At 36.3% G+C, this 19,038-nt stretch overlaps 1 protein-coding gene across 1 annotated transcript in view; it reads right to left on the bottom strand.

The window, feature by feature from the left end:
• LOC100243116 (dicer-like protein 4) overlaps positions 1-19,038 on the bottom strand; it is an 85,012-nt gene that overhangs the window by 53,430 nt on the left and 12,544 nt on the right. The window contains exons 6-10 of the mRNA XM_002264450.5: positions 12,321-12,385; positions 11,184-11,315; positions 10,932-11,060; positions 6,565-6,703; positions 6,222-6,318 (exon numbers count right to left, since the gene is read on the bottom strand). Coding sequence (XP_002264486.2) covers positions 6,222-6,318; positions 6,565-6,703; positions 10,932-11,060; positions 11,184-11,315; positions 12,321-12,385 — 562 coding nt within the window. The remainder of the gene's footprint in view (positions 1-6,221; positions 6,319-6,564; positions 6,704-10,931; positions 11,061-11,183; positions 11,316-12,320; positions 12,386-19,038) is intronic.

Below are 19,038 nucleotides of genomic sequence, written 5' to 3'. Positions count from 1 at the left end.
GATACTTGTTGGAAGAAGGGAGAGCATTGATGTTTTTCAAAGAGTGTTCCTAAGTTCTTGTGGGGAAAGGCAGTTCTTACAGTAGCATATCTCATAAACTAAATATCATCAAAACCACTTAACCTTAAAGTTCCCATTGACCTTTTGAAATAAACCTTTCCTAGTGTCAACCTCATTGGGTCTCCACCTCCTCAAGTATTTGGGTGTGTATCGTATGTCCATGTTCATGTGAAAGATCGGTCTAAGATCGAACCAAAAGCCTTCAATGTGTCTTTGTTGGATATTCATCCACTCAAAAAGGATACAAATGTTTTCAACCTCCTACTAGGGAACCTTTGTGACCATGGATGTAAAATTCTTTGAGAGTTTATCTTATTACTCTAAGACAGGTTTTCAAGGGGAGAAAGGGAGAGTAGAAAACATGTCATGTCTTAGCTGAAATGAACCTACAACGATTGTATTACCCGGTTAATTAGCATTCATACAAGCTAAGTGTCACGGACTTAGTTGTCTCCTAAGCTCGTGCAGCACTTAGACAAGTCAAGACGCTTGATCTTGCTAAGTCAGCCTTACTCCCAACGCTTAGCTTGCTAGGCTAAGATGTTCACGACTCGAAAGCTTGAGAAGGTGTAGTAGGCAATTCTTAGAGAATGGAAGCTTTTATTACTCAAGGAAGCCTTTACAAGTGCTTTGAGGACTCACTTGCTTGGTTAGGAAGTGATTTGGGTGGTGCCTTGGCCAAATGAGGCCCTCACCTATTTATAAGCACCAATGGAACTCTCTGGAACCTTGGAGGGTTCCTTACAAATCAAGAAGATTCTAGAATACCCTACACAATTCTATGTACAACCCTATATACAAGAGATCTCTAGAATTCTCTAGAAAGCCTTGAACTCCTCTCATACCTTCCACCATAGTGTAGAGATGTGTGGATATCTCTAGGCATCTCTAGAACCTTCCACACTCTTCCCTCCAATAGCTTAGTGTAGATGGCTCCAGGAGTCTCTAGAAGCTTCCTGGGCTCTATATAAACCCATAATGAGGCTCATTTGAAGCATCCTGTGACATAAGGCTGACTTTGGAGGATAGGTTGAGAATGAAAATTCAAGGCAGATGGAAGATAACCAATCAAGGGGAAAACATACTCATGAACAGCAGTTGGACACTACTCCAAGATCTAAAGAAGGTAACAAAGAAGTGGAAAAAACACATGTGGTCTATACTAAAAGGAAAAGAGACGATCATCCTCCAGTTATAGTCCCAAATTCTCCTTCACACGGCCAATCTTCAACTTCAAAGAAAGGTATGGAAAATTGTTCTCATTCAAATCTAGAAGCTTTTATGAAACGCATTCTGTTGTGTTTATTGTATAGGATTACACATGAATATATATAGAAAAATTGTATAAAAATAGCCTAGGAAATAATGTCTATGATTATGCCATCAAAAGATAAATAAAATAAGTAAAGAATGCAAAGAAAGGAAAAAATCCTACAATACTATGTACAACTATACAATTCTTATAGCTCATATGGGCTAGAAAAATATTCAATAATCTACCATCCAAGTTGGCAGAATTTCCAACTGGCAGATTTTCCAACACTCCCCTTCAAGCTAAGGAATAACTATTTCTCAGTCCCAACTTGCTTAAGATAGTTTGAAATGGCTGAGTAGGAAGCCCCTTTGTTAGAATATCAGCCAGCTGACCCTTTATAGAAATATGAGGAGTACAAATCAGCCCATTTTCAAGTTTCTCTTATATAAAATGTTGGTCCACTTCCACATGCTTAGTTCTATCATGTTGCATTGGATTGTGTGCAATGCTAATGGTTGACTTCTTGTCACAGTAGAGTTTCATAGGTTCTTCCCATTTGATTCCAAGGTCACTTAGCATTATCTTGATCCAAAGAAGCTCATAGATTCCGTGTGCCATAGCCCTGAATTCCGCTTCTACACTAGACCTTGCTACCACCAATTGCTTTCTATTTCTCCAAGTCATTAAGTTTCCTCTTAAAAATGTGCAATACCTTGATGTTGATCTTCAATCTATTACTGACCTAACCCAATCAACATCAATGTATGCTTCTAGGATTAGGCTCCCTCCACTTTCGAAATGAATGCCTTGGTCTGGTAAAGACTTTAGGTACTTTAGCACTCTAAATATTGCTTCCATGTGCACTTCTCTAGGATCATGCATAAATTGACCCACCACACTCATTACATAGGCTATGTCAGACCTTCTGTGAGATAAGTATGTCAATTTCCCCACTAGGCATTGATGTCTTTCTTTATTCACTGGAGTGCTTCCTTTTCCTTCATTTAGCTTGTGAGAATGTTTATTGGAGTCTCTGCCGATTTGCAACCACTCATACCTGTCTCCTTCAGTAAATCAATAATGTATTTCTGATATTACAATTCCTTCATTAGAGTGTGCAACTTCAATCCCTAGGAAGTATTTGAGCTTCCGCCAAAGCTTTCCTCCTATTGTTTTCCTTCATTTTCAACAAGATCAGCTTATGATTTATAGCCAAAATTAACCTCTTTACCCCCATTCCCCTTAAAGAAATTTAGGGGCTTGCCATGGAGCTTCCAACATGTCTCCCTTGTGTGCTTATTTTTCTTACAATAGCTGCACCATAAAGAGTCTTTCTCACTTGTTTTCTTACCTTCATTTCTGCCAAAGTTTGCAACATTAGCTGCAACATTTCCCTCATTTCTACTTGGTTTTGAGATGGCTAAAGTAGATTTGTCGATGGTGCTTCCTTTTTCTAACATTATATTTAGCCTTCCTTCTTCTTCTCCTCTAATGATTGCAAAGGCTTCGTTTCGAGATGGCAATGGCTCTTTCCCAAGGATTTGGACCCTTGATCTAATTCCACATTCAAACCCGCTAAGAAATCATACACCCTCTTTCATTCAATGAACTCTTAATGCATTGTTGCATCTATCCTGCACTTCATTCTTAAATTCTGATATTGATCAAATTCAAGCCAAAGACTTTTAATAACATTGTAGTACTCAATTACATAAAGAATACCTTGCCTGGTGTTGTGAATCCTTGAGTACTAACATTTGGGTTGCATCCCTTACATTAGAGTAAGTATGACACACGAAATCCCAAATTTCCTTGGCTGTTGAGAGGAACATGCATGTGCGGCTTATCTCTGGTTGCATGTTGTTCCACAACCATGACATGATTTGAGAGTCTTCTCCATCCCACATGACAAACCTTGGATCATCCTTACTCACCACAAGTCCAATGAGATGCCTCAACTTCCCTTTTACCCTTAATATAAGTCTTTACCAACTATGACCACTCTAAACAATTTCCTCCATTGAGTTTGAAGGATCCTACTATATTCTGGAATTCAACGAGTGGTGTTGATTGTTGGATTGTGGCTTAGCTCGATATTGAAGAATCAGCCTCTGAAGTGTTTGACATTATGAAGGGGCAATGAAGGCCTAATCTGAAGCAGTGTTTCTAACAAGAAGTCAGAAACTAAATAGGATATGTTCTAAAAAAGAAAAATTCCTCACAATGAAGGCACAAGACACTGAGAATGATATTGATTAGATTAAGAAAATTCTAGCTCTGGTACCATGTTCTCATTCAAATCTTGAAGCCTTTGTGAAATGCTTTTTGTTGTGTTTACTGTTTAGGATTACATATCAATATATATAGAATAATTGTATAAAAATAGCCTAGGAAATAATGCCCATGATTATGCTATCAAAAAATAAATAAAATAAAGTGAAGAATGCTAAGAAAGGAAAAAATACTATAAGATTCTATGTACAACTATACAATTGTTACAACTTCTCCTCCAAACTTTAAACAACCTTGCTCTTTGTTAGACATCAATCTAGATATTCCCATTGTCATTAGGAAAGGTGTTAGAACCTACACTCAACATCCATTAGCCAACTTTCTTTCCTATCAGTGGTTAGGATCAACTTATAAGGCCTTCACTACAAGCCTATCCCTAGAGTCTATCCCAAACACTATTAAAGAAGCCCTATTAGATCCTAGGTGGAAGAAAGTTGTCCTTGAAGAAATGAGTGCCTTGTATAAAAATGACACATAGGAAGTGGTATAATTGCCTAGTGGCAAGAAATCCATTGCATATAAATGGATCTTTACCAGTAAGTACCGAGCAAATGGATCTATAGAGAGATATAAGGCTATGTTGGTCGCCAAGGGGTATACACAAACTTTTGGTATTGATTACCAAGAAACTTTTCCCCCAGTTATGAAGATGAACTCTATAAGAGTTCTTCTTTCTATTGCTGCAAATAATGATTGGAATCTACATCAATTCGAAGTAAAGAATGCTTTTTTACATGGAATCTTGAAGAAGAGGTGTACATGGAATTGCCACCAGGTTTTGAGAAGCTAAACAGCTCTAGGAAAGTTTGAAAATTGAAAATTTTTTTGTATGGTCTCAAGCAATCACCTAGAGATTGGTTTGAGAGGTTTACCAAGTCTCTAAAACTTTATAGGTTAGGTCAAAGTCAAGGAGACCACATGCTGTCTTACAAACAATCCTCACTAATGAAACTTACTGTTTTGATTGTTTATGTGGATGACATAATTGTCTTAGGTGATGATCAAGAAGAAATATACAGGTTGAAATCACTTCTCTCACCAAGGAGTTCAAAATCAAAGATCTTGGCAGTCTTCGGTAATTCTTAGGAATGGAGGTGGCAAGGTTTAAAGAGGGCATCTCAGTTACTTAAATGAAGTATACACTTGATCTCTTCAAGGAAATCGGCATGACAGGTTGCAAACTAGCCGAGACTCCTAAGGATCCAAGCCATAGGTTGGGAGTCAAGCTAAAAGGTGTTCCAATCGACAAAGAAAGATATCAGTGGCTAGTTGGAAGATTGATTTATCTCTCCCATACTCAACCTGATATTGTTTATGTTGTTAGCATTGTAAGTCAATTCATGACTCACCCCTAGAATGTCACATGGAAGTAGTACTAGGATATTGAGATACTTGAAAGTCATCTTAACAAAAGGCCTAATCTTCCAAAAGAATGGTGAGCTACATTTAGAGGCCTATACAGATGTTGACTAGGCTGGGTTAATCAAGGATCAAAGATCAACCATAGGTTGTTGCACATTTATCAGAGGCAATCTGATCGCTTGGAGAAGCAAGAAGCGAAATGTTGTGGCTAAATCAAGTGCGTAGGCAGAATATAGAGCTATGACACTAGGTATTTGCAAAGTTTTATACATCTAAGGTCTACTCAAAGAACTTGGATTGGAACTTAATGAACCAACAAAGATTCAACAAGAAGGTTGCCATTAGCATTGCCCATAATCCAATTCAACAATATAGAACAAAACTTGTAAAAGTGGATCAACATTTCATCAAAGAGAAAATTGAAGTCAGGAAAGTCACAACACCCTTTGTAACTACAGGGAAACAACTTGCAGATGTTTTGACAAAGGGGTTGTCAAGTACCACGTTTGATTTCACAGTGAGCAAGTTGGGAATGCACGACATGTATGCACTAGCTTGAGGGGGAGTATTAGAAAACATGATCTTCTAGGAATAGGAAATCAGGGAATTTATTCCCTTCCATTTAGGAATAGTAAATCAAGGATGTTATTCCCTTCCATAGTGTATTTATTAACTGTACACTGTAGAATATTGTAGTTGGTGGTTTTCCTAACTAAGTGCAAAATTATAGGAGTTAGTTTCCTTTTTTATGATTGTATTCTCTAGTTTCCATTTTCTTTTCTTCTCAAATAATAAGAAATTCATGTTTCCAACTTTCACTTTGTATAGAAGATTTTGTACTTCTGGGAAGGATTTATGATACTTCTTTGTGCTTACTATTTCAATACAATGATATTGTTCTTTGTAATAAAAAATAAAAATAAAAAGTCACACAAGGATTTAGTTTGTTACATCACTTGTTTTCATGTGATAGCTAAAGTGCAATATTTAAATCTATTTACATATTTATCTTTAACTAAATATTTTGATATACACAAGGGAGTAAGTATTTCATCTCAAAAAAACATGCAAGAATTTCACATTTTACCACAAAGTATAAAAACAAAAAGAATCCTTGGACAAAACGCAACTAAATACAAGATTAAATGATGTGATGACGAAGGTCCATATGTATAAGTCTATAAGAGTTCTCAAAATTTGAGAAGGCAAGGACACGTATAGAGAAAATAAGACAAAACATTTTAATACGAACCTAAAAGTAGAAAGAATTCCAATAAGGCGTAAGAGCTTCCTCGAGAAAAATGGCTCCTTTAAAACGTCCACATAAGATATATCAGATCCAATGCCATCTAGAGAGTAGAAACATTATTCACATGATTAGTTATGCCGAAAAATATAATGGTGATTTAAATACTACTTGTTTCCAAAAATTTAATGAACATAAAAGATCAAAAAATAAAAGAAAAAGTACTAAATATCCACACACAAATTAGAACATATATTATCATTTTATTCAACTTGTAATGGTTGTGTATATAAAGATAATACCTAGAAGAAAATAGAAGCAAAAAGGAAGCTTTTGCACAAATTAATACCTTGAATGCATTCAGAAGCAAGAACATTAGCAGATTGATCTAGATATTTATCACATAAACGGTCATCACTAGCACTTCCCTCAGCCTCCATTAATTCATTACGCTCAGCATGATCACCACTCAAAAGGATGCGGCTAGCCTTTAAAGAGAAAAACATGACAAACCACAAAAAGAAAAACTGTTATAACAGGCCAGAATCCAATTATTCCAAGATAATGATTGGAAGCAATTCCTAAGGTAGACTTTCCTGTTAAGTAATTGGAATTTTAGTAAATATAAAGCAAATAAAGAAGATTCATGAAAGAACCTTCCCAACCGATAAACAGTATTTTTCTCAAGGCCACCTATAGGTAGTTAAGTCACCCTAGACTCACAAGAAGAATTTAGCATTAGCTCTATTTACATATCAATGAAGCACTTAAGTAACAAAACAAGTAGATAAGTAAATATACAAAACTGGGGGCAGTCCACAGTCTCACTGATGTACAACAATCTTAAGTATTGAATAGGGTTGTCCACAATCAAATAACAGATAGCTAGGGTTTACAAAAAATACAGCTAAAAGAGAAATGATATATAAATTTTCTGGGCAAAAAGGAAAATTGGTACTTCTTTTCCAAAATTTTAAAGAAAATTTTGTTTTAAGTTGTGAGTTTTGGACTCAAATGAGCAACATAGGGTTCCTTTCACCCTAAAGGAATAATGTAGAGGTGAGAGAGAGGAATTTTCCTCCATTAAAAAAGACAAACGAAGTAGTACATTTTTTTGGAAAATTATACTCCAAGCGCCCAATGCTTCTTGGAGGATAGAAGGATTGGATTGGTCTCCCATTGCAAGAGAGAGTGCCATTTGGTTCGATTGGCCTTTTTCATAAGAGGATGTTCACAATGTCGTTTTCCAATTAGACAAGGAAAAGGTGGTTTTTCCATTGCAGTGTTCCACAAGTGTTGGGATGTGATTAAGGAGGATCTACTAAGGGTGTTCTTGGAGTTTTATAATAATGAGGTTATCAACCAACTTTCATTGCCTTTATGCCAAAAAAGAGACAAACCAACAAAATTTTGGATTTCAAACCAATAAGTTTGGTCACGAATCTGTACAAGATCATATCTAAGGTCTTATCAAAGCAAATCCAAAAAGTCCTTCATGAAACCATACGCATCTCCCAAGGAGCTTTTGTTAAGGGCAAATAAACCGTGGATGCAATTTTGAATGCTAATGAAGTGGTGGATGAGAAAAGACGTTCAAGAAAGGATGGGATAGTCTTCAAAATAGACTGTAAGAAGGCAAATGATCATGTGGATTGGGGTTTTCTGGATCACGTACTAAAGCAAAAAGGGTTTAGTACAAGATGGAGGTCTTGGATGAGGGGTTGTTTGTCATCAACAAGTTTTACAATCTTGATGAATGGAAATGCCAAAGAATGAGTTAAGATGACCAGAGGTTTAAGACAAAGAGACCCTTTTTCCTCATTCCTTTTTACTACAACAACCAATGTATTAAATAGGATGATGCTGAGAACTGAAGAGAGTAGTCTTTTAGAGGGATTCCTATTGAGTAAGAATAGGATTAAAGTATCTCATTTACAATTTATAGATGAAACCATCTTTTTCGTTAGAGCTTCTATGGAAGATCTGCAAAACCTTAAACTAATCCTATTGATTTTTGGGAACATATTAAGGCTAAAGATCAATTTAGACAAGAACACTCTATTTGGAACCAACATAAGTCAGGATTTGAATACCAAATTGGCATCAATGCTTAATGCAAAGTTTCAAATTAGCCTGTAATTTACTTGGGTCTTCCATTAGGGGGGAATCTCAAGGCAATGGCATTTTGGGATCCAATGATTGACAAGGTCTCAAGGAGATTGGATGGATGGAAAAAGGTCTTCTTGTCTCTAAGGGATTGAATTACTCTAATTCAGTCATGCTTATCTCACATCCCTAACTATTTCTTATCTCTTTTCAAGATTCCAATGTTAGTAGCATCTAAGAATGAGAAATTGCAAAGGGATTTTCTCGAATCAAGAGTTTAGGAGGGTAAAAAAGATTATCTTATTAGTTGAGACTTAGTGTGTAAGCTTAAAGAGTCAGGAGGTTTAGGATTTGGGTTGATCTCTCTAAGGAATCGTGCTCTCTTAGGGAAATGGCTTTAGAGGTTCCCCATTGAAAGTTATGGCCTTTAGCATTAGGTTATTTTAAGCATTTATGAGGCACATCCTGATGGATGAGACGCTAACATTATAGTCACATGGTCACGTAGGTGTCCCTCGAAGGTCATTGTATAGATGTTCCACATTTTTTTAAGTTACACTCATTTTATGGTGGGTGACAAAGTGAAAATTCATTTTTGGGAGGATTTATAGTTGGGAGATCAACCTTTATGTTCATAATTTTCATGTCTTTATAGAGTTGTCATAGTTAGAAATTCCACCATTTCAATTATTCTTGGCCACTCTTATTCTTTTTCTTGGAATCTTAACTTCCATCGTAACCTTACAGATTCAGAGGTTGAGGACCTTGAAATACTCACATCATCCCTCACTTGTGTGCACTTGTCTTCATCCACCCTAGATGTGAGAGCATGGTCATTAGCCTCTTCAAGATTATTTTTAATCAAATTGTTCTTCATGGCTTTGTCTAAGACATCAATTATTATTCTTTTCTCCCCAACCAAATTTATATGGAAATCTAAAGTCTCATCTAAGGTCAATGCCTTTACTTGGTTAGTAGGACACAAGAATGTAATTTACCAACAACATGCTACAGTTGAGAAGATCTTTCAAATCCCTTAGGGCTGATTGGTGTGTTCTATGTAAGGGGAGTGGAAAGTCTATTCATCATCTCTTTCTGCATTGTTCAATAACTTTAGGGTTTTAGTACTATTTATTTAGACTAGTCAGCAATGATTAGGCTCCACACAAGAGTATATGTGATATGATGATCATTTCATATAGAATTGGGGAGCTCCATTATAGGCAAGACTCTTTGGTAGACAGCTTGTAACACATTGCTTTGGATTATGAGGCGATAGAGAAATGCCAAAAATTTTCAGGATAAGTGGGAGACAACAGAGGGATTGTGGGATTTACTGTACTTCTATTCTTCTTTCTAGGCCTCGCGCACCAAGGCTTTTAAAGGCATTCCTCTTAATGTTATCTAACTCAACAGACTTGCTTTTGGTGTATAAATGAAAAGGGTTTATATATCCTTAAGAGGAGCTTAGTCAGAACTTCAACAGATGACATTTTTATATGTCACGTTGCAATCGAAACCTTTTGTGTAGATTCCTTGTATAGTAGAGAAGGTCGATCATATTATGATCAGGTCTTTTTCTAATCGTGGGGAGGACTCCTCATCCTTCTCATATTTTCATTAATATAAATATATACATCTTTTGTTTCAGATCAAAATAAATAAATAAAAGAAATTTGAAAGAAGTGTCAGCCACTGCCCATACCCAAAAAAAGAAATGGAAAAAAGAATCAAAGACCTTCTCAAAAGATGATTTTAGATTGATTAACAACAATGAACTTAATACACCTGATAACATATGGAAAACTTGCAATGACTTTCTGACGACAGTTTGTGTTCTCAACATTGGACTGCATCCCATCCATTAACCTGCAACCCACACTTAATAAGTGCCAAAGAGAGCATTGCTCTTTTGAAAATCTTCACAACCATTAATCCAACAAGGCCCAATTTCTAAAAGTAACCCACTTATACACAATCTTCCAACTGATGAGATCATCCTCTTCCAGACTCCCAAATCCCAAGCCGTTTTTAGTCTCACTAATAGGTATCCCAAAAATAGAGAGGAAGTAGGTAGTAGGGAAGCTAAGCCTTTTTTTCAACCACATCCTTAGATGCTCTCTCAACATTCAGTTCTAAAAAATCTGGGACTCTAAGATTAACTCAAGCATAATACCAAGAATTGTACATATTTTTGGTGTAAAAACAGTACAATAACCTGATACTAATTGGAATGTATAAGGTGGAAGGCATGTATGATTAAAAGATGTCAGTTGAGGGTACACTCCACTCTATGCAACTGTATGAACACTGACCAAACACTTGCACACAGGCTTCACAGAGTGCTTTCATTAAAAATAAAGCACAAATGTCAGCCCTCAAAAGAATCAAATTCTACAAGGCAATATGAAAATGGCAAATGTATCCTATAAAAGATCTCAATAGCATGAAGTAGGAAACAGGGATCATAACTTTGCCTTTGACGAGAAAAAGATCTATAAACCATAATGCTACAAGCATATTATGAAGAAAAGGAACTGGAATGACTAAAGAAAAACACATAAATTTTAGAAGAACCAACAGAACTAATTGGATGATGCAAGACCTTACTTGTAATGCTCCCCAAAGGCCAAGATTCTCCATGGAAAAAATCAAATTATCATGCATTCTCTGGAGCAGCTTTTTTGTGCTTCGGAGACTTTTGTGATCTTCGACGTTCCTTCTCAGTGATAATACACACTGCTCTTATCAAATTGAAAAATGAAGTAGCAAAAAGTGAGATTCTATTGGAATAAAAAAATAATAATTACTACCACGAGATTAAACCTTTAAAAGATAAAACAATAAAAAAATAAAGGTTACCTGGCTTTTTATCTCCTCAAGTTTTTTGCAAGTGCTAGATGTCATGTTTATGTCAGGATGATAACAATATACATTTATTTTAGGAGATGCCACAAATCTTTCCAATTCTTGCTGGTTTTCAACAGAATAAACCTATGCAATGGTGGAGAAAAATAATTAGAGATTCGTTACTGAAGTTGGTGAACATCTATATCAGCACCTGCATAACCAAAGTAGAAAAACCAAACAGCTGTATACACATTGTACACAAAGGTTCAGTTTGGGACCCAAATGATGACTCCCAAATGAATGCCCTGATGTCGAAAGGTTGGTCATCTGATAATGTCATGTTCATGTATCACATTCAATAGGACTGCAACAAAGGGTCCTGATTAATTCATTGTCACTTTCTGTAAGATCTGGAGGCAGTAAAAGAGGATCTCATGAAGAAAGGATCCAAAGGCAGTAACCATGCTTCTTTTCTCTAAATGTCATCCTTGATCATTTGATCTGAACAGTTCTTCAGTAGAACCTTTTTTTCTGCTTTGATAGGCAATTTTTTTCCCCTTTTTCTTTTTCTGAGATTTAAACCTAAAACCTTCCACACCCCCACCCTAACCCCTTGCCACTTGAGCCAGGCCTCAAGGGCATTTTCCAATTGGATATCTAAGTAGCAAGTCTCACTGCGTATGTGCAAATGAGGCATAGGGAATTCTCAAAAGGGGGGTCCAAAGATGTTAAATCAAGTATTCTTCAGCACGGCTGAGCATCATCCAGGAAGAGCTGAGGTTTGTCACCAAGTATTGCGGTAGGCCAGGGCTTGCTTGGCTTAAGCAAATAGCAGTTTTCAAGGCTTGGCCAAGCCATGAAGGCATGAGTTTCAAAGTAGAACACATATGTTAAAATAACTACACAGAAACACACACATGCAGACAAGGTACAACAATGCTTTGGATGAGCTCAACAAATGCCAGTTTGGCAAAGACCCATTAACCAAAATGAATTATCCTGGGCTTGGGCTCATCTCACAAGCTATTGATTAAGCATAAGTATTGCTGGTTCAGTCTTATTTTGACTATAATTATTTTGACAAAGGCAAATAAAAAAAATAAAAAAACAGAAGTTTGTTATATAAACTTGGCAGCTTCCATAACCCACCTTAGCATGAAGTAAGTTTTCAAGACTATTTATGCATTTTGGTAAATTTGCTTGATCAGAAGCACCTGAAATAATAGCAAATCCAGAGTAAGAAAGCAATGAAATAATATACGCGTTACTATTTCCAGGATAAGAACTACATAACAAAAACAGCTCAATGAAACATTAAAAAAAAAAACAAAAATCATCTACCAGTAAAGCGGGAAGAAAACAGTTGGGTGCAAATGAATTTACACCATCAAGTATAAAGTAGATGGAATGGTGGAACGGTACAAGGCAAGGTTTGTAGCAAAGGGGTATACACAAACATATGATGTCAACTTAATCATGACACTTAGGGTTTCCATAACTTTTGTCTTCCACCATCCAGAGAGAAAAAGAGTCATAGTCTTCACCCCCCTTTCCTCCCCACTGGAAGTGTGCCAAGAACAAGGTTGGGTCATTAGGCAGGCAGAAAATCGTGGGTTTACGAGACTTCCAACAACTTCAAGGTTGTCTTCAACAATTGGAATTTAAGGTTTGGGAACATCCAAACCTAAAGGTTAGTACTTTAACCCTAAAAGATCAATTTTTTAAAAAATAAGTATTGCTTCCATTGCTTAGATCTAAGATGTCAACAACTGGTACCAATAGTGAAGATGAACACTGTTAGAGCTCTACTGTCTGTAGCAACAAACTTACACTTGCCTTTGCAACAATTTGATGTCAAAAATGTTTTCCTCCATAACAACTTAGAAGAGGAAGTGTATATAGATGTTTTGTTGGGATTTGTCCACAAAATATAGACAAATAAGGTATGCAGACTCAAAAAATCCCTCTATGAGCTAAAACAACCTCCACAAGCTTGGTTTGGGAAGTTTACAAAGTCAATGATAACCAAAGGATCAAACTTTGTTTATCAAACACTATGCTCAAGGCAAGGTAACAACAGTAATTGTTTACATAGATGACATAGTGGCCACTAGAGATGATCTAGAAGAAATTGAAGGCTCAAAGCATATCTAGCAGATGAGTTTGAAATTAAGGTTCTATGAAGTCTTGGATACTTCCTCATCATCAAAGTCGTAAGGTCAAAACAAGGTAATTTTATTTCTTAGTGGAAGTATGTATTGAACTTGCTTAAAGAAACAGGCTTGTTGGGTTTCAAACCAGCTGAAACAACTATTGGGGCAAACCATAAACAAGGGACGAAAAATGAAGAACATGAAGATGACCAAGGTACTCATCAAAGAATGGTAGGAAAGCTGATTTATCCATCACACACAAGACCCAACATTGCATATGTGGTTAGTTTGGTAAGCCAATTCATGCATTCACCATTAAGCCTAATTTAGAAGCTGTGTACAGGATGTTCAGGTATCTCAAGGCAGCCCCCGATAAAAAGAAGTTCTGTTTCAAAACAATGGAGACCTACAGTTAGAAGCAAACACTAATTCAAATTGGGCAAGTTCTCTTATTGATAGAAGATCAACAAGGTATCGTACTCTCATAGGAGGGTATCTTGTCACCTACAGTAGGAAAAAGCAATCAACAGTAGCATGGTCAAGTGTTGAGACTGAATTCAGAGTTAGGGTCTAAAGGATTTGTGAGTTACTCTGGCTTAAAATAGTACTTACAGATTTTAAAGTTAAGATTCACAATCCTATGATGCTATATCATGACAACAAAGAAGCCATAAACATAGCACACAATTCAATCCATCATGATATAATAAAGCATGTGGAGATAGAACTTCACTTTATCAAAGAAAAAATTAGGCAGTGGACAAGTGTATACACCCTATGTTTCATTAACTATGCAGTTGGCTTTTTTTCTTTTTTCTTTTTTCTTTTATCTTTTTTTGATCAGAAACAAGAAATATATTAGAAAAGGAAAAAGTATAAGAGGAGGATGAGAGGTCCTCCCCTCTTAATACAAAAAACCATATAAAAGACTAAACACCTACCCTATACAAGAAGGACTATACATATAGATAGCCACATTTCTTTATTAAGATACAAGAGAGCTCGGATCTCAAGACATCCATTTATTAGGTGGTGTGATGCTGAAGTCCTCAAGACTCAAAATCTCTCATAGTTATCCACCTCTTTTGAATTACAAACTGAATACCAACTAAGTTGAATAACAATAAGTGGAATACCCCTAAAGGCGACTAAGTAAGAGGACCACAAGGATGAATAAAAGTAAATTAGACCCCACAACATCTCTTCTATTCTCCGTTTTTCTTCAAAGATGCTAGCATTTCTCTCTTACCACACAATCCAAACTATAGTGAGACAAGTGATTTGCCACAAGGTCTTCCTTTTGATGGAGTTCCCCAAACCTCTAAATGAAATAGTCATCATAACACAAATACTCCTAGGTGGAACCCATACCATATTGGCTAACTTGTGCCAAAGCCCCAATGTCAACAGGCAATGTAGAAAGAGATGGTCGATCGATTCTCCACTTCCCATGCATAATATATACCAATGACAACTAAGAGACTTGTAAAGTCTTCTCAACTGTAGCATGTCAATATTATTTACCCTCTTATGCACCACTAACCAAGAAAATGCCTTGACCTTTCAAGGGACTTTTGATTTCTATAAAAATTTTGTTGGAAAGAACAGAGAAGGATTTTATAAATTGGACAAGTTCTTAAATCTGAAGAGGATAAAAACCAAGTTCTTAAATCTGCAACAAAAGGAGATAAGTGCACAGAAGTAAGTGAGGATATGAGTCTTTCGAGGTTTTCAATTTCTATATCTGTGAGATTGTGACGAAAGTTAGGTTCCAAGAAAATGGAGAGGAGTTACCATGAATGGCTAAAATGGTGAGATTTTTCACTATGATAACTCTATAAAGGCCTAAAAATTGTGGAAGACATAGGTTGATCACACCACCAAACATCTTCCTAAAAAAGAATTCTCTCCCCATTACCCACCACAAGGCGAGTGAGAGTAGAAAAATGATGAAAACTAAAAAACTATTATAGCTACTATCCAAGTAGACTACAACCAAATTAATCCAACCACCATCAAAGCTAAGATTTCTAAGGAAAAATATAGGAAAAATCATTTACATAAGCTGAAACCAAAAAATTTTGGATAATCACTTAGAATATATTTTTCTGGAAAATCATCAAAAGTCCTTACAATAAGTAGGTTCTGCCCCTTTGTTACTTGCTCCAAACTCATGCTTCATCACAAATGTGAATAGTTGCAAGTAAGAAACCCAATGTGCATGCCTCTTGCTTAACTTTTGTTGGTTGTTGAGATGCTTTAAAGCTTCATGATCTATATGCAAAATAAATTCCTGATGTATCAAGTAATGCTCCTAATGCTTAAGAGTATGAATGATAGCATAAAATTCTTTATCATTAGTCTTGTACCTCCTTGTGTCATTCAATTTTTCACTGTAAAATGACACAGGCGTACCTTCTTGACTTAAAACATTAGCTCCCATCCCAATTCGGCAAGCATCACCCTCTACTTCAAAGACCCTTTTAAAATCTGGCAGCACTAGAACCGGGGCTGAGCTAAGCATCTCTTTAATCTTTTGAAAACTTTCTTCAGCTTGTTCTGACCATTGAAACCTCCCTTTATTCATGCAATCAGTTATAGGAGCAAGTATGGTGCTGAAATTCTTGATAAAGCATTTATAAAATGAGGTTAGACCATGAAAACTGCCCACTTCTCCCACTATTTTTGGTATTGGCCAGCTTCTAATTGCTTCAACCTTACTGTAATCAACTTTTATCCCTTCAGCACTAACCATATATCCCAGAAACAGCAAAGAATCAATTAAAAATATGCACTTTTTCATATTGGCATGAAGCTTTTCTCTTTTGAGAACATCTAATACTTCCTTCAAGTGCTGCAAATGAGCTATAAATAAGTATATCATCAAAATACACCACCACAAACTTTCCTATGCATGGCTTCAAAATTTGATTCATCAAACGCATAATGTGCTAGGTGCATTTGACAAACCAAAAGGCATCACAATCCATTCATAAAGTTCATGTTTAGTTTTGAAGGTTGTTTTCCAATCATCACCTTCCCAAATCCTAATCTGGTAATAGCCACTTTTAAGATCAATTTTAGAAAATACCTTTGCTCCATGAAACATATCCAGCATATCATCTAGCCTTGGGATTAGGTACCGATACTTTATCGTTATCCAATTTATTGCCCGACTATCAAGGCACATTCTCCCGGTACCATCTTTCTTTGGAGTTAATAGTGCTGGAACTGCAAATGGACTCATTGATTCCCTTATATGTACCTTCTGCAACAACTCTTCCACTTGTCTTGAAGTTCTTCATGTTCTTTTGGAGGCATTCTCTAATGTGGCAGGTTTGGTAGGCTGGCTCCTGGTATAGATCAATATAGTGTTGGATGCTTCTTTTTGGAGGCAATCCACTTGGTAGCCCTATAGGAAATACCTCTACAACTTCCAATAATGTCTTTGCTTCATTAGAAACATCTTGTTGGTCTTCTAAGACATCTTTTGCCAACAACAAAATGCAACTCCATTAGCTTCAAACTCATTTAAAAAGCATTGAACAATCACATAAGATTGTTCTTGTTTGACCTTAGACTTAACAAACTCTTCTTTCATCGGGGCAAGTACTACCTTAAGTCCATTTTTGTAGAAAGCATAAACATTCTTCTCTCCATGGTGGACAGTTTTATTTTCAAATTGCCATGGCCTTCTAAGTAACAAATGGTAGGCTTCCATTTCCATCACATCACATAGTTTTTCCTAATTGAGAAGGGAACAAGGCATTGCTACACTACTTCTACTTCACCTCCTTTCTTAAACCAAGCAACTCCATATGGCTTTAGGTGTGGTAGCACTTCCAAGTTAAGCTTCATCACCATTTCTTTAGAAACAATATTCTCACAACTTCCCCTATCAATAATAACATTGCAACACCTCCCATGTGAAGAGCATCAAGTTTTCAAAATATTGTTTCTCCTCCAATCGCTTTTTGACGCTTTTAAAGTTAACATGGAACGTCTTACCACTGAATTTGGAAAATCATGGTCTTCATATGTGACTTCATCTTCTGTTAATTCCAACAACTCTTCATCGCCTTGAGGTTCCATCACTACCTCCCCATTATCATTATTCTCTCCTTCATCTTGATCAATAAGTTGTTGGCTTGTTTTCAGCAATCAAAAGATATGTGACCGTCTTTTCCACATTTATAACTTATTACACTATGTCTCACAGATTGAAATGAGCTGCTACTATTTCCAAGAACAAGATTTCTCATTATTGCACGCCCTCAACCTTGGTTGCGAGATTGGAACTGAGTGTTTGATCTAGGATTCTGCAAATCATCATTCGCTGCCACTGATTTCTGTTTGGCATCTCCATGCTACCTATTATCCTCCAATTGATTAAGGCCCCTTACACTTTTAATCGAGTGATTGTTGGACCATCTTTGCTGACTTTCAACTTTCATTGCCAACTGAACAGCACCAAATAGCATCCAACAAGGTTGTAGCTCCACCAAATTTCTAACATTTGGCCACAATCCCATCAAATAATGATGAATGATCTACACTTCCGTTTCAGTTAGCTGTACTCTAGTCGGCATTTTGTAAAACTCATTAGTGTATTCTCGCACAAAACGTTGGCCTTGCTGAAGTGGTTGGTATTGCTGAAAAAGAATTCCTTCATAGTTCAATGGAAGGAATTGACTTTGGATTTGCTGCAGCATTTTAGTTCAACTCTAGATTTTCTCCTTTCCAGATTAGACTCTTGTCACTTGCACTAGCTACCACCAAGAGGAAGCATACCCCTTGAATTTTATAGCCACCAGCTTCACTTTTTTATTTTCTGGAAGATTTAGAAACTGAAACTTTCAACTTCATTCAACTAATCTAAGACCTCTACTGGTTGCTCCTCTCCAATACAGTATGAAATGTCTACCTTAATATTTAGATTTTAATCATGATCTATGGTATGATGAAATGTTGGTTGCCACTCCAAAGGTAAAACTCCACCTTCTTCATCTGAAAAGTCCCCTACAATTTGTTGGAACTCTCAATAGCAGGCTGATTTCTCAAATTCCTCTGCTGATAAGTTTGAAAAGTTTGCCTTGTTTGGCCTCCAATGGTGGAATTTGGAGCACCAAAAATACCAGCTTGCTCCAATTTGGCACATAATTGATTAAGTTGCTGCTGCAAGTTTGCAAACTCTTCTCTAGTTGGATTGTTTCCTGCTGGTTGTGATGCTGTAGCATTCAAATGATTCCCAGACCCAGCCATTGATTCAAAATAATCACAAATCTGGAACAGAGGCTCCAATACCAATTGATAAAAACTGAAAAGCTATCATAGCTACTATCCAAGTAGACTACAACCAAGTTACTCCTAACACTGTCGAAACCAAGATTTCTTAAAGAAAAATTTAAGAAAAACCCTTTGCATAAGCTGAAACCAGAAAATTCTGGAAACTAACTTAGTATATTTTTTCTAGAAAATTATCAAAAAGTCCTTACAATAAGTAGGTTCTTCTCTTTTATAATGATAACCCTCAACTCCTTTCTTATGGTTTCCAAGACACAATTAATAGCCTTTATTTATTCATTCACCATAGTTCTAGTAAAAAAAAAAAACTTACCATTTGACTTCTAATGTAATAAGAAACTTTTCTCATGCAAACCTTTGATATTTTCAAATTTGTCAAAAATTGTCTATTAATGACAACATCAAAAAAT

Source organism: Vitis vinifera, chromosome 11 (genome assembly GCF_030704535.1).
Source record: "Vitis vinifera cultivar Pinot Noir 40024 chromosome 11, ASM3070453v1".
NCBI lineage: Eukaryota > Viridiplantae > Streptophyta > Magnoliopsida > Vitales > Vitaceae > Vitis > Vitis vinifera.
The sequence above is the reverse complement of the archived record's forward strand: the minus strand, read 5'-3'. Positions and strand labels throughout refer to the sequence as shown.